General features: G+C 41.0%; 1 protein-coding gene across 3 annotated transcripts in view; it reads left to right on the top strand.

Annotated features, from left to right (window-relative positions):
• WIF1 (WNT inhibitory factor 1) overlaps positions 1 to 16,459 on the top strand; it is a 38,388-nt gene that overhangs the window by 6,463 nt on the left and 15,466 nt on the right. For all 3 annotated transcript variants that reach the window (XM_068998573.1, XM_068998569.1, XM_068998568.1), the window contains exon 3: positions 11,789 to 11,897. In XM_068998573.1, coding sequence (XP_068854674.1) covers positions 11,789 to 11,897 — 109 coding nt within the window. The remainder of the gene's footprint in view (positions 1 to 11,788; positions 11,898 to 16,459) is intronic.

Below are 16,459 nucleotides of genomic sequence, written 5' to 3'. Positions count from 1 at the left end.
TGGCATTTACACAAGCAAAGTGGATTGCTCCAGTCGGAGAGCAGTTCCTAGTGGTGTACCTCAGAGGTCAATACTAGGTCTCATACTCACAGTGAAGCAGCAACTCAAAATCTGCCTCAAAAAAAGTAATATAAATAAAGCAAAGACACTGATTCTGTTGTACAGAGGCACTTGGAGGCTTTATCCAGCTATGATACCTGAAATCCACCATAGTATGTGGAATCTTAGTCCGTTCATAGAACACCTTAGCAATGGCTTGCAAAGATTTGGGGTGGATTTTTTTCCCAGCCACACAACAAGAAAACCCCTGGGGGGTTTTGCATCTGTAATGAAAGTTTGCTTTGTTTTCCAACCAACTGATGGAGTCCATCTTGTTTGGCCATACAAGGAAAAATGGGCAATTACCTTTGAGCTGCTTCAGCACTTGCTGTCATCACTGCCAAATACTTCAATAAATAACTTGAAGAACAAATACTGCTTTCAGAGCTGGTCCCACAAATCCTCTGAAGTTGCCCCTTTGCCTGGATAAACAGCTAGCTAAACCCAGCTGATCCTAAAGGAAATAAATATGCCTGACATCAAACCTGGCAATCTCCCAGCCTCAGGTTTTGGCCCATCACCAGGCAAAATAAACTCCCCAAACAGCAGCCCACTAATGAGAGGATCTGTCACCGGCTCTGAGCGCTGAAGCACAGAAAACAGTAGTAAGAGCCACAGAGCCAGCCTTTGCAGTGACAGCTGTCCAGAGGAGGAGAGGGCAGGCTCTTGGACCATCCTGACCATCAGCAAATAGAGCTTTCACTACAGTGATCATGAACATAATTTTTCTCAGAACACATGGAAGACATGGAGAAATCACAATTTGTTGATGAGCAGAAGTTAAGCTCTCCCTGCAACATTTTTTACTTGCCCTCAACTTGCAAATGTGTGAATATTGGTACAGCCAATGGGAATCCAATACTTAAAACCTCATAGGCAAATAATCAAGTCCACCGAACACCTTCAGTAAGGAGTACAAGTATCAACTTCAACCTGTTGCTTTTAAACTGGAGTAAACACTGCTCTCATTTTGCCAAGTTTGAGCCTTAGCCAGTTCTCTTTCTTGCAGAGGTTCTGGGAAATAAATCGAGCTATTGAAACAGAGTCTATTTGAGTAACCAGATTGAAACTAATTTATTTTCCCCTTGTGAAGCCACAGATACATAAAGTTGCTGCAAGCAGCTATGTGGCTGCAATATTCCTCGCAGAGACTGTCAGGGAGAACAGGCAGGTTGCACAGCAGAGCACACTGTCAGAGAGGAAGAAGAGGCAAAATACAGTTATCTGGGTCTGTAATCACAAGCAACAGATGACATGCATAGCTTTATTCATTTATTAATTCGGAATTAATTTGTCAGCAGGGCATGTTGGGAGTTACTTTGATTAAATTTTTTGTTTGTTTTTTGGTTTGTGTAGGCTTTTCTTTCTACCTCCTTCCAGTTGTGCTCAGGAACATCTATTTATATTGCATAGGCATGATCTGATTTCTGTATTGGCAAAGGAGGGTAGCTGAAAGCAATGAAAACATGTTGATTCCCTCTGATAAGAGCTGTTACATGTTGGTATTGGATACAGGGTGGAGCAGCTTATACTGATCCTTAAAGGCAAAAATTAGAATCCTTCATCACATCAAGAACCATGGGTTCCACATTTTTTCTTTTAGTAGCTTTCTTTCGATGGGACAAAGTCTGCACCTTATCCTGCCCACAGAGAGCGTTCACATTTGAATTGTATCAGTGTGAATATCCTGCTTAGTTAATGGTCCCTTTTTAGTTGTCTTGCCAAACATTCACAGTAAAGTAAACGTCATAATTTTTATAGTATCATGATGCCACTGTTACTTTCGTTCTGTGATTCTAGGCATTGAAACCTGACACTAGAATTACAAGATGTAAAACATTTCTACATGCATATCATATTTATATACCTTTATTCATCCAAAAGTAAGGGCTTTCTCATCCTGTAAAACACAATCAAGCAGAAAAAATAATTAAATTTAATTGATTAGGAAATACTTTGAAGGACAAGGAATCTGAGAGTTTCTGGGCAGGAGAAAGGATGACCTGGGGGTATAAAGCTCACAATCTCTGCAAATTCTTGTAGAATCTCTTGCTTTTAGACCCCAACAACTCCAACAGAAACTTCTCTCTCTAGGTTTATGTGTGTATTCTTGTCCCTGACTGCAAAGACTGAGGTAAGTGCAGTGAGGTCTTTTCCCCATCCTGATTTAGAGTAGGTGATGGATCATACTTAGGTTCTTTAGCCATTTCTGTGCCCTGTAGAGAGCCGACCTGACTGCTCAACAAGGTTTGTGGTGTGGGACATTGTTCTCCTCCAGCATTTTTTTTCTTCCTGAAAGTCCTGTGGTCCACACTCAGCCCAGTACTACTGACTTCATTTGTCAGTAAAGGCTGGTTTGGGGTATTTGAGGAATCTTCAGCCGCCTATGACTCCAGCCGACATTAGGGATTGCAAACATATCTGGAATATACTGAGTGGCAAAAAGGACAATTTGGTCCCAGTCTGCAAGAGCAGACCAGATTTACCACCGATGTTCATCAAGGAATAAATTACCTTTCTGATCTTAGCAAAACTCTTGAATCCCAAATGGGACAGGTATTTTATAGCAGAGTGCAGACTTTCACTGTCATTAGACTCCTGCTTGTTTTTTACCACAGGTAAATTCAGGCTTGAGGAGGCCCACACATTAATGTCTGAGGCCAAACTGTCCCTCTTGCATTTTCTCTAATAAAAATGAGGTTGTGTTCTCTGCAAAAGATTCTTCTGGGAAACTTGCTGGCCATCCCTGTCAGGAATTAGACTGACACAGGATAGGTCACGTTATCCAGAATTTAAAAAAACACAACAGAAGGATTCAGCTTTCCCAAAATAAACTCCCTGCCTTTCTTAATAGGACTTATTCCTGCAAGTGTGTTCAAAAGTTTTATCTGGAAGCTCAGCTTGACCCTGAGTCAAGTCAGCAGAGTCCAGGTTGGGAGAAGATGCCTATGCTGCAGATAGACTCCACCTGCACCCAGGGAGGGAAAGAAAGGTGGTTGAAGACAGCAGGTAAATCAGATTCTAGCTGGGCTTAACTTCCTTCTGCAAGTGCTGGTCTGTGTCCTTTGCGTGTACAGGAAGTCAAGGATGAGCTGGCTTTAAACAAGATACTTAGTTAAAACGCTGGGAAATACACTGGACCTTAGCTCTAAAGACTGGGCCTGTAAGGCTGGTACTGTAACCCAGGGATGAAGCTCTGCTGACCCTGCCTATTGAAACAGTCCAAAAGACAGAAAAGCTGTTTGTAGAACCTGTTCAGTTTCTCTTCAGAAACTGGAGATAGGATTATACTTCCTTGCTTTACTCTGAAGAGAAGTCCATCTTGCTTTGAATGATTCAGGGTGTAGTTATGGAGGATAGAACTACGTGGAGGCCTGTATAGTACATGGAAATATGACAGTATAGGTTCACCTAGCAGAGTCTTCACTCAAGTGTCATTTCAGGTACAACAGCAAACACACAAGTTCCTTTTCAGATACACTTATCAAACTCTTAGTAGTGAATTTAATTCTTTGTTCACGATAGTATCTAGAATTCGCTTTGATCAATGACAGCCTGTGAAACAAGAACAAAGTTACTCTGAATTTTCACAAAAACCGGAATTTGAAAATCCATGCAGTAAGTATTAAAAGAGAGCAGTGTTAAGGACGTCTTTCCTAATGACTAGTTAGGATGGAGTTGAATTTTTTCAACTTTTCAAATTTTAAACATTCATTGTCCTGTAAAATAAGGCTAAAGACCAGTATCTGCTGAGCTGTAAATAAAGGAACTTCCAATCAGAGGTGCTGCAGATTTTGTGTCACATGGATACACAAAAGTGGAAGCATCCCTCTTTGAAACCCTTGAAGGACTCCAGTCTGACAGAAGCTGCTGTGAGATTTCATAACTTTTGAGAAAGTTCACTGCGTACATTTTGAGGAGAGATATTTATATTTATTATACAGGAGTGCCAGTTAAAGCCCAGATTGAAACACATGGACTCAATAAAGGCCCAATTATGTGACCTTTGCTGTTTGCCACGCTTTTAACTTGTGTAAGTAATTGATTACACTTTCATGAGATCATAATCAGAAGGTTGTTCTTTGGTAATGGTGTGCTAGAGGAGCTTTATCCTCAACTTCAAAGCTATCCTGTGAGGCTTAAGAACAAAGGGTTGGAAGTTTGAAGCACAGCCAAAATGAATCTGTATGCCTTATCCATGTTTATCACCATTCAAGAGGTGGATTAGCTTATTCTTCATCTGTGAGCTTTCCCTTGATGAGCCTCCATCTCTAAGGTTTACATTTGTGCTTTTGAAACTATTCTGCTTAACTAAATATAGTGTCTGTTCAGATCCCCATCATAACTAACCTAAATACCTGTTAGTGAAATCACTTGCCTAATTTTAAAGGTTTTATTCTTCACATTCTCTGTGAAGAATTTTCAGAATAATTATTAATTATCAATAAATCCATCCAAAGCCTGAAACTGCAAACAGGCTATAACCTAAAGATGCACTCCTAGGATCAGCCAACCAAGCTATTAACTTACTTTTCAAGCTGTGAGGGGGAGAAAATAATCCTGTGGGTTCTTCTCAGTGTAGATAGAACCACATAGATGTGTTGCAGGTGGTGGTAGACCTGCAAAGACTTGTTTTTTTAGGAAATAACCTGATGAGACAGTATTTTATGGGTTTTTTTCTAAGAGCAGTAATAATTTTCTCCTTTTTTATTAGCTTTGGGAGACTCTGTTTTGAATGTCCATGATCAAGAAATGTCCACCAGAGAGCACTAATCTTTTGCTGGGTGACAAAAGAACAAATTAGGCCTTGCTGGGCTGGAACAAGAATTAGCTTTTCAGGGGAATTTTCAGAGCCTTTACCAGTTGTCAGGATACCAGAGCAATATGTTTTGTTAAATATTTGAAGATAGCAAAGGCTTGTGTGTCTTTTACTTATTTAAAATCTGAACTCTTAATGATATTTCTCTTTTTGGTGTACGGTTTGCTTTCCCCCCCCTCCCCAAAGTAGAATTATACAATTTTCATCTGTAAGACATAAGAGTCAACAATTTAAAGGAAGTTAATGCACCAGGCCTGGTTCATTCAGAGAAATATCATTCTGTGCTAGAAATTTTCAAGATGTAATTAACTGTGCATATTTATCAAAACCCTAATGATTTTGTCTTCTTTCAGCTTATTTTTTTTTCAAAAGTAACTCCAGTGAAGCTGTAATAACATGCATTACAGAAAATGTGTTAAACAAAAAAGGTCTAAATATGGGAAGCTGGGCTCTTTTGCTTTCTTTGTTTCCAAATAAAGCAAGGTAGAGGAGTGAGAAAACCCCAGACTTTCCTCATTGAGAAGCTGTAAATTTGTTGTGACAAACATTTTAAGGAAATGGTGCATGTCACATGCCTTTGTCTCAGTGTGATTGTACTTAACCAGGAGGTTGCTGTGCATCTGTTTGCACATATGCTGCTGTCCAAGGCTCTAGCCTGGTGGAATGGCCTCACTGTCCCCACTGCAGATACCTGCTGCATCAAGGGGTTGCCTCTGATCTAAACCAAAACTGTATTTTCATTAGCAGGATAATGATGGACAGGAATGTGTAATAGGCTTTTATTTGTCCCTCTGTCTCGGAAGCCTGCTTTTTCAGCACGATGATGACTTTCAGAGCTAATGCTCTGCTGGTATACTTGGATTCTTCTTTTCCACCTCTGTCCCTCTCAAACCCCAGTCTTTCTAGCAAGCCCTTCAGCTTCCAGTCAGAGATTGGTTTCAAATGAGCGCTTCAAATGCTAGGCTGCTGCCAGAGCTCAGGGTCTGGTGAGAGAAAATACTTGCTCAAAATGACTAAGTAGCTGCCCTGTTTCCCATGTCTCCCAAAGAGCAGACAACTGTCAGAAACAATGATAAATATAAATCTTTTATGTTGTGACCTCACCAAGCTTCTTGACAGTGATTTTTTCAGATTCCTTATCTTTATAGAAATTCTTTTCTCATTATTTGGGGGAAAAGCTGATGTATTCTGCAAAGTTTTCTGTCCATCTCCCCAGTGCAAAGCATTCTTGGAAGTCTGTAATGTGACCTTTCAAAATCTGAGGCTCCTTTTAAAAACAAACAAGAAATTTCACTTTCCCAATTTCATAAATAATTCTGTTGGAGGACCTGATCTGCCATCCACAGCTGAAGGCCACAGGAGACATTAAGCACCAGTTAGTCATCTTCCATTGGCAAAATCAGAAAGTTTTATACCATTCTTCTAAAACCATTAAAACCGCAAGTAGTTATTGTTGAAAGTTTCATGCAGGGATGCACTCTATTCTTTAAAAACTCTTGTGCATGGATTTTCTGCAGTCTGCCATGGTTTCCTTAATGTGAAGAAAGCAGGCATAGAACAGGCTCTACAGATTTGTGAGCATTTCACCCCAGTATTGCCTAATTACTACTGTCACATAATGTATTTTCTTTGAGATTGCCCATTTCTCTGAGTTCTGATTTGTCCTTCTTTTATTTCTTTGAAACACCAACTATCTCTATTCCTCCTTTTGTGTGCATCTCTGTTTTTTAACCCTGCCGCTTCAGTCCATTCCCATACCCTTAGCAGCTGATACTGGAAGACAGTTGGGTTATCTGTCTTCTGTGTAAACTGATTTTCTCAGATCATGTTTCAGTATCACTTCATATTGTTAAGCATGCCTCCCATTTTAGGTCTACCTCTGGAGCCTGACAGCAAGTTTCTGAGTGTCACACTGAGGTGTGAAAAATGGTTTACCCTCTCTGTGACAGGACCAATTAACGGGTTGTGTCCCTAGCAGAAAAACAGGCAGTCTGTAGGCAGACACTTTATTATCTGCTTGTCTAAGGAAGCTCTGTTATGTTGTTCATTACAGCAGTGTCTAGACTGCACTGCAGTAAAAACATAGTCACATATATGTACATATTCCTACTCTGGCCAGACTCCTTCAATAGCCTGGTATGCACAGTACAGATATTCTTTGCTGGAATTCATCTCACTTTGCTTCATGCTTCATCTTGGAACACAGACCAACTTCTCTGACCTAACGCAGAGAGTATCTTGGAGAAGCAATGGTCCATGCTGCAAACGCCTAACAAACACATACATTGTCCCACTCTGTGACTTTTTTTATGGCATATGCAGCTGTGAGCATCTGCTATGGATAATGCATGGTAGAATCTTCTAGTGTGTGCATAGCTAGAAATATTCATGGATCTGGGATAGAAAGGAACTTCTTTGGTGTGTTTCCTTAAATATAGAAAGTTGGCGTTAAGGTATATTTGTCATTTAATTGATAACAAATCATTCAGCACCGATCTCTTTAAAATAATGAGAAGAAAATATAGTTATTTTCTTACATCTACTTCCAAAGCTAACATACATTTGCTTCTTAATTAGAAAGGGTACAGATTTCATTAGATTATTGAACTGTGACATACAGCAGTTCAAACTACTCTCCTTCGCTTTAGGTACTACGATTGCTTCTCATCCTATGTCTATCACATAAAACGAAGAAAACATAAAGCATATTATTGTGAATTCTTTGATTAAATATGAAAGAAAAAACAGGCAGAAACAACACAGCATCTGAATGATAAGAGTACTTCAATGCAGTAGATCTTGAACCTGTAGGAATTTTAACTGTATATCTTTTAAAACCAAACTGCCAACAGATGTTTGCTACATACTTGTTAGAGGGCTTCATTATTTTTATAATCTTTTAAATTCCTCTGATTTATAGAAAACAGCCTTTCAAAGTCCATAAAAGTTAATCCTGACCAAGGAATTATTTGCCTAAAGTGAAATTTCCTCCCTCTTCTGAGGGCTTTACCCACATGGGGAACCGTTAAAGGGCAGCTGCTTGGGGCTACCTGCTCCCTGCAAGAACCAACTCCCCAGACTGTTCACACAAGATCTGCAGGGGTCCTTGCCTCCGTTTCTGAGGATCTCAAACAAAGATTTACCACAGAAGTAAAACATATCCTCCCTTGGGTGCTTCCTGAAGTCAAGCCAAAAATCCTTTGTCCATTCAAAGTGTGCAATTGTCAATGATCAGCAATTTAATGCAAACCCCGTTTTCTTCACAACCTTTAACAACACTGTTCCTCTAAGATTTAACTTCACTGCAAAATTTAGTCCTTCACATACCAGAGAGTTCATAGGCTGACTAAAAAAAAACCAGAAAAACACAAAAAACATGAGAGTGCCTTTATAATGGGAAAGGTATTACAGAGTATGGACTTTTCCCTTTATCTCCCAACCATATCCAAGCAAATTTTGTTCTTGCTACCAGGTCACTCACAATGACCACTTACAGCATAAATTACGGTAGTCACTAGACAATATTTTAATTGCACAGACCTGTATCTACAGTTAACCATCATCACTAAATTTCATGGTAGGCTGGAGCATGGTAAATATTTGCTGAGAGCATGTTGTTTGCTTTTCAGTCATGATGATTAATGCAAGTTAATTGGCAATCAACTCCAATTACAGCAGGACAATACTGGAGACTCGATGCAGGGTTTGTGTCAAGACAGATTTTTTCCAAATAGATAGGATTTATGGCAGTCAAATCATGTTTCTGATTCACAGATTTGAGGAGTTAAACTACCCTGCTTCACTGTGCAGCCTCTCTAGACTGGGATTTTTATATATATTTTATGTCAAAATTTAACTAACTCAATCCAACACACACAATTTGCAAACATACTCTGCAGCTCATGACTTTCAAGTTATGCTAGCTGGATCTACCTGAGGTGTTTCAGCTCTTAGATACTATCATTTCAAGGAGTTCAGTTTTCGTCAACTCAGCAGATGTACAAACCTTTGCAGAGAAATGGTGAGAGCAGTTATCTCTCCCCAGTGCAATACGTGGCTTTCCTTCTGAGCAGCCTGTTGCTTGTGCAATGTCTCTTTCCATCTTTTTAACGTGCCATCAGAACATACTCATGCCTCAGGCACTAACCACTGCTACACCTCTACCCTACTTAGAGGAATTACTTCCTTGAATGGCAGTGAGTATTGTGGCTCATGCAGCAATGGGTCCCTTTTCCCACAGGGAACTTCCTTTTTGTCTTTATCCTTAGGCTCTAGAAAACTGGCTCTAGAAAATGAAATTCCAGTCCTTTTCCTACAAATTGGGAGTCTGGCTCATAAGCTGACCTTCTACAACAGTGTGTCTGGAATGGAAACAATGGGAGTGGAGCTGTTTGGTCTAGTTACCAGTTGTTGTTTACTAGAATAGTAAGAACATAATTTTTAATATCCCAGGTCATAACTCATTATGAGCTGGTTTAGATACAACCAAAGATCAAAGCTAACCAATGAGAAACAGACAGTGGAGGATTGACTCACTCACTACACTATTCTATAGATGTGTGGAGACATATAATTATTTTTCTGAACCAAAGTTTTATTTGAAAACAAAAATGTTCACAATCTGACTTTATGGCTTGTTTTCATATTTTGGCATGGTATATTGTATTGGAAAAAAATGTCTTTAATTAAAAGCAGCATTTTGAACGTTACTCCAGACTTCATTTTTCATCTCTGGTTTTACTGCTTCTCTCCATGTCCTCTCTCCCTCACATATTTACTCCATGTGTTTAACCCCCACTTAAAACCTTTCATTGTTTCCTGCCCTATTGTTTTGTAAATCCTCCTCTGAGGTCTCTGTGCCTACACAACACCCTCTGAAGATTGTCCATGTAGAGTGTAGCCCCTCATGCTGTCTCCTCTCTGTTATGGGGTCTCCTTACTGTCCCTACAGAGCAAGTGGATGTGCTGCCAGGGCTGATCAGGAATTTCGTAACAACCTCTCTACCCAGGCCATGAGTGTTTTTCTGGTGTTACCAGGAGCTAAAGGGAGATGGTCTCTCACACCCTGCAGGGCTTCTGCTCAACTTAGAAGAGCACAGAATCACAGAAGGGCTGAGGCTGACCAGAGACTGGACAGTCTGACCTCAAGATGAGCTAGTCCACCCCCCTGTTCAAGCAGGGTCACCTAGAGCCACTTGCCCAGGACTGTGTTGAGTTGGATTTTGAACATCTTCACAGAGGGAGGCTCTACCTACCTCTTTGGACAACCTGTGCCAGTGTGCGATCACCCACACAGTAAAAAGGTGTGTTCTCAGTTTCCAACAGAGTTTTCTGTATTGTGCCTATTGCCTCCTGTCCTGTCACTGGTCACCACTGAGCAGCGCCTGGGTCCATCTTCTTTAAACCCCCCATCAGCTATTTATACACATTGATTAGATCCCCCATCAGCCTTCTTCAGGCTGAATACTCGCAGCTCTCTCAGTCTCTCCTGTACAGCGGACACTCCAGTACTTGATCATCTTTGTGGCCCTTCACTGGCCTCACTCCACTAAGTCCATGTCCTTCTTTTACTAGGGAGCCAGGATATTATAGGAGAAAAAGGACAATGTTCTGGCTAAGGACATGGGCAGACATCTTGTTGATGTAAACTAGCTACCATTTATCAGCCCAAATTTTGGCTTTAATCTCTCTTTGCTGCACTGTTTTATCTAAAATGTAGACAGAACAGTACTGTCTACTGTCAGTGATGGAAATACATTTTTGTGAATGCCCATGCTAAGGTCTCAAGCCCTTATCTGAGAGCAGCAGATAGAATTACCTGTAATCCCTTATATGCTTCATGGTAAATGAGATGGCACAATTTAGCATAAAAGTTTCATTCCCACTCGCTCTGCATACCAGCAGTTGTGCTGTTGACAGCCATGGAAGCCTCTAGTGCCTGGCTGAGGTGCATACATCTCAGGTGTGTGTACGTGGTGTGTACAGCCACACTGCAAACACATGCAAGCACTTTGCGTCAAACGTGAAGAAATCTTGAACAGATGCCTCAACAGAGAGTCCAGGCTCCCATGGACAAAAGCCTACGATCTGTGCCACAATGCAGGTGCTTATTGGGGGTAGGATTAAGGTAGTGGAAAGTAGTTTTTAAATCGTGCCAACACTTTCTAGGGCTCCCCAAAACAAATCATTTATGTTGCAGTTAATAAGTGACATGAAGCCAGCTCGGTAGGAGAGCTCTCAGCTCCACCCTTGGGACAATGTAACAAAATGGGGAAGAACAAGGCAGTGTCAGAGCTGTAAACAAGGTACGTGTCCTGGCGTGGCACTCCAGCAATGTGGCTACTCACTGCCCATCCCTGTGTGCCCAAGGCAGTGCGTTGTGCTGTGCAGATCAACCAAGAGCAAGCCTGGATAATCTCATGGCGCAGTTGTATGTGCCTATGCCCTTTAAACTGCACTCGTGGTACAGGCAGGTCATCCTGGCTCACCAGTCAGTTCCAGGAGGATTCTGCCCCAAAAACAGCTTTAAGGATTAGCTTAGTGTCCATGTATTTTTGTTGTCTGCCAGATGAGCAGTGTGGGTTGTAAAAAATGTCTTCCTTCTATAACATTTGTTCACTATATGCATGCCATTTTCCTTGCTGATATGCTGCATCCTGATTAATGTATGGTCACTTGCAATCTCTGAAATAAGAGGAAATGATCTGGAAATTATGTTTAGGTCAAGAAGCACTCAGGGAAATTATAGAAATTAATCCAGTGAATCACATAATGAAAAAAGTAGTATTTTTCTCTGCTGTAGTTTGTGTGCTCAATAGTTTCCTTCTGTGAATACAATTAAATATAGGTTTTTCATTTATTTTGTCATAGGCTGAGTACTACTATGAGTTCCTGTCTTTGCAGTCTTTGGATAAAGGCATAATGGCTGATCCAACTATAAATATCCCCCTGCTTGGAACAGTTCCTCATAAAGCATCAGGTTTGTACTGTTGATATTATAAATTTTGTTTCTATGAAAAATATTCTACAGCCAGTAAAGTCTAAATATCTTATTATGAATTGTAGTTCTGAAGTTTATTGCCTAAAGAAATGCTTGCCACAGTACTTGGCACTGAACAGTTTGTAAATGCCTTGCCTGAGTACAGCAGCATATTTTGTCTGAGCCAAGTCACATGAAGCTTTTATGTGCAGATAAATCAGCAGAAACTTGTGCAGAAGTGTTGCATAAAATTCATGAATGCTATTACTTAAGTTGAGCAACTTTTGGAAAACAAATTCTTTGATCACTATGGGAAAAGTTATCAGTTTCTCAGGGGTTGCAGTTCGAATGTTTTGCTTTCATTTGGGGTCATCAGGCTCAAAGACACAAGTTCTCATTTAGGATATTATCATTTATCCCTTAGTTGTGCATTCTTAGTCCTTCACTGGAATTTACAGCTCCACAGCAGAGGCTGAGCCCAAGCCAATGCAAGTGTTTCAGAAGCACCATGGTGTGTAGTGAGCGTATTGGAGTAAAAGAGCTTTCCATGAAAGATTATTGAATCTGGTTAGCTCTGAAGTGCATGAATAACAGTTTATGTGATCTGTTTCAGGATTCATAGGTGGTAGCCTCTGGTAGGGAGGCAGAAATACATCTCTTGATGACAGTAGTGCCTTAGTGTTCATGGTTTCCTAAATTGCCTTAGCCTGTCTGTGGGATAAATGTGAGAAAGAAATGAGTAATGAAACAGGAGGATTCGACTACGAAGGAAGCACTGTCACACAAGTTTTCATCTTTGATGAGTCTTTCTTCCTTCTCTCTTTTTCAGTGGATAAATTCTCAAAGTTTTTTATAGTATTCTCCATTTTCACCTTGCATTAGATTGACATCGAAGTAATGTTTCAATACAGCTTTTTGCTGTGACACCTGGAATTTAGCATGAGTGATTGGTCTCTACATTCAGTGTGGATTGAAGGAGTAGTATTGAAAATAGATTTGGGTGGAAGATGCTATGATATTTGTACCACAACTGCTGCAATTGAATTGGTTGCAAGCCCAATAAATGTCAAATAAAAACACTTAAAAGCAACTTAAAAGTCATAAAGGCCAAGTTCTTGTTAAGCATTATTTCCATCTCAATATAAAGCAGGTGAGATATGTGAGAAGCACTCTCTGCTGCACTCAGCACTCTGATATAAGCTAGCTACTCCTTTAATTTTTAACTATCTAGAAAGGCTAGACCAAAATTACCCCTTCTGACCGTGTTTAGGAAAACTTAATCTACAAGTGCAGGGAGGCCAGAGATGAGATCTCACAGTTGCAGCAGAAGGTCTGTTAACCATCATGATGGGAGGCCTTATTAAAGCCAAAAGGACTTACCCTGTTGGCAGCATTAGCACCTCAGTTCCAGGACTAACAGGGGCATGTCCATGGTGTTCCCTTCCATGGATCATGTGCAGGGCACCTCTGCACTGAGTGTACATATAAGCAGTATTTAAGTCCTGTTTGGCGTTCCAGTGCTCCAGTGTTTAGTAGCAATTGATAATCAGTACCTGTACGGTACTTGGAGCATGTACACTGTTAATGGTGAGACACTACTATGATGGCAGGTTTTTTACACCGCCTGTTAGCTGGCCAAAATTAACTAAGTAGTCCTAAGTAAATACATGCTATAAAGGTAGTGGTTGTTTGCTACTTTGTAGTTATTGCTGTAATTAATGTGTTGGCAAAACAGAGTTGGCAAATCTAGTCTAGTTTGCCTGGATCTACTGCATTACCAAAGCATTTTTCTGCACATACATATGTCCAAAGAAATTCAACCACAAGCTTGTGTTTAGCAACAAATCAACAGTTGGTGCTTTTTGAAAAAGTGTTTTAGCCTGAAGACAATTAATTGCCCTTAAAGACAATTAAGGAGAAATAAAAGAGGAAAGACAGCTATAGTAAACATGATCGTGGGAAACAAGTATGAGGATTGACAGATACCTTATTCCAAGGTAATTGAAACCAATGGTTTTATAAAAATCAGTGGGCTTTTGTAACTTCTTTGAGGATATTTGTCTATCTCCAAATGAGGCATATGAACACCTTTAGTGCTGTAGGGCCTCTCTAGCCTGTATTTTGCCTTATGGCCAATGGTGGCCATAAGAAGACCTGTGGAAGGGCAAAAGGAGGACAAGCATACATGATACTTCTGTTTACACTCTCAGCTTTTACTACCTTCAGCTTGGAGGATTTCCTGTGTCTTAAATGATTTGTCTACTTTATAAACCCACATGGGTTACAGATCTCTCTTTCTAGTACTTCTTCAGGCTCTCCTTGAGTCCATATCATCTTCTGTTATCTCCAATCACCTTGGCAAGGAGTTCACTGCCACCCGTTGCATGAAGATCCCCTCCTGTTGTTTCAAGTCCGGCTGCAGCAGCTTCATCTGATGGGCACTAGTCCATGCACTGGTAGAGACAGTAGCCAATCCATACTGTTGGTCCTATCCATGATTTTGTACCCATCAATTATGTATCCCCTAATTTTTTTTTTCTCTTTGCCAGACTGAAGAGTCACAACCTACCCAATTGTTCCTCATTGGATGCAACTTTGTCCTTCTCTTACCTTTTCCTAATTCAGTATATCCTGAGATGAGGTACCAAATTCTCCTTGGATTTAAATGAGATTTAAATCACCTAGATTCCTTAGACTTATTGGAAATCCCATTCCAAATCCCAGGACTGGTACCTGATTCAGTGCTCACAACATGGATATTGTTAAGAAGGATGTAGAAGATGCTTTCCACTGGAAGCTTAAAGAGCTAAGACTACTCAGCTTGTCTAAAAGAAGATGTTTGAGAGGAGTGTGGATATCTGCCCAATGAGAAGCAGCTGGCTGCTCATTTCTGGCTGCAGGGGAAAGTCTATAAGGTCTAGTGTTTCAGTCTGAGGTTTAGCAAGTCCAAAACAAAGTGAGTCATTTTTGTGGCAATGATTAACATCTTGAGCACCGCACTCAGAGAGGTAAACACAGCTCTAGGTCTGTGCCCAGAAGCAATGTAGTGGCGTGTGACTGAGAAAGAGCTGGCCACCTAAGTGGCCCGAGTCAGCCCCTCCTGTCCCTGTTTGACCCAGGCAGTGCAGTGCTGGTGCAGACTGGCGTGGCCAGGCTGCTGGCACAGTGCTACTTTGTGCATTTCATGCAGCCCCACCAGCCCAGCAGCCAGGCTCAGGAGACCTTCTTTCCCTGCCCACTGCCGGTCTTGAGACAGTAAAATATAAGCACTGAGCATCCAAAGATGCTGAAAATCTCACCAAGCTCAGTGGCAGAAATCAGTGTCTTCTCTGAGTGCAGCACCATCTCTGCTCTCTCCACCATGCTGGTAGAGAGTGACAGTGGGCTGTCTATGTATATTCTCCAGAACTTTCATGCCTGCTTCTGTTGAGATTGGTCATTCAGAGATGTCCCTTAGAAAGTCCCACCCAGGACTAAAGGTTGTTTTTGATGGTGGCCTTGGCATATTTGTCTAGTGGGTAAAGCAATTTCTTGCAAACTTGAAGGGCTGTGCAGACACACAGGAGTTACTCTCAGACTGCTTCTGCTGAAGACAATTTAGGGAACCTTGGTTTCCTGAACAATGGGAAAAGCCATGACCTCCCAGACAAAATGTATTAAACCTGCATCATCTGCATCCTAGGAGAGCATTGTAATTACTACCTAAAATTAAGTTAGGTTTAAGTCACTAGGTTTCCTTAGGTTCCTTTTCAAATTAGTTAAACTTTCCTTGTTCCTGCTAGAGCTATCTGCTCTGCAACCCTGGATACAAGTGCTCCAGAGGATGCAGAAATTTATATGTGCAGGAGAGGCTGTTCTCTGGCCTGGTGGTAGGAGGATGGTTAACAGAAAAAAGTACAGATCTGTGATTCCCTCTCCTTGTTTTTAGCCAGTGATGGACAAATGTAAACTGCACCCTGAATTGGGAAGCAGGGACCAGAGGTGAGGTTTGCCCTACCCCAGCCCTGGTCAGCACTGTATTAGGCCACGAGAGCTTATGGCCGTGTTTTTTGATGCAAGGGACTTCTCTCTGTACTTTGGTTTGACTGTAGTGCTATTGGTGTGTACTTAGCATTATTCAAACAGGCATAAAAATGCAAGGATTGAGGCAGAGTTTAGGGGCTTTATTTCAGCTCTGAACCACCACAGAGTTCGGCCAGGATCCAGGTGGTTTTTGCTCACAGGTGGGTCCTTTACTGCATTTTTGTGTGCCTAACTGTTCAGACATATTGTAAGTCAAAAAATTTTGGCCCTTCCAGGGTGGGCAGTGCTGGAATAAAAGGTTTATAACCTGTGGCCTTGGTCTCTAGAGATGCATTGCTGGATTTTTCCCTAGGCCTTTAAACCACAGCCAGATCTCAGAGGGGTTGCTACCAATCAGTGAAATCTAGATACAGCTATAGCACTGTCATTAAAAGTCTGCCACATCTTCCTCCCCGTTGCAATTTGCTCAACTAAAACGCATCCCAATCCAAGCACTGATTTTCTGCACTTATCCTGTAAGAAGGTTACTACAGCTTAAG

Source organism: Aphelocoma coerulescens, chromosome 1A (genome assembly GCF_041296385.1).
Source record: "Aphelocoma coerulescens isolate FSJ_1873_10779 chromosome 1A, UR_Acoe_1.0, whole genome shotgun sequence".
Taxonomy (NCBI): domain Eukaryota; kingdom Metazoa; phylum Chordata; class Aves; order Passeriformes; family Corvidae; genus Aphelocoma; species Aphelocoma coerulescens.
Note: the sequence above shows the minus strand (reverse complement) of the source record. Positions and strands in the feature narration are given on the sequence as shown.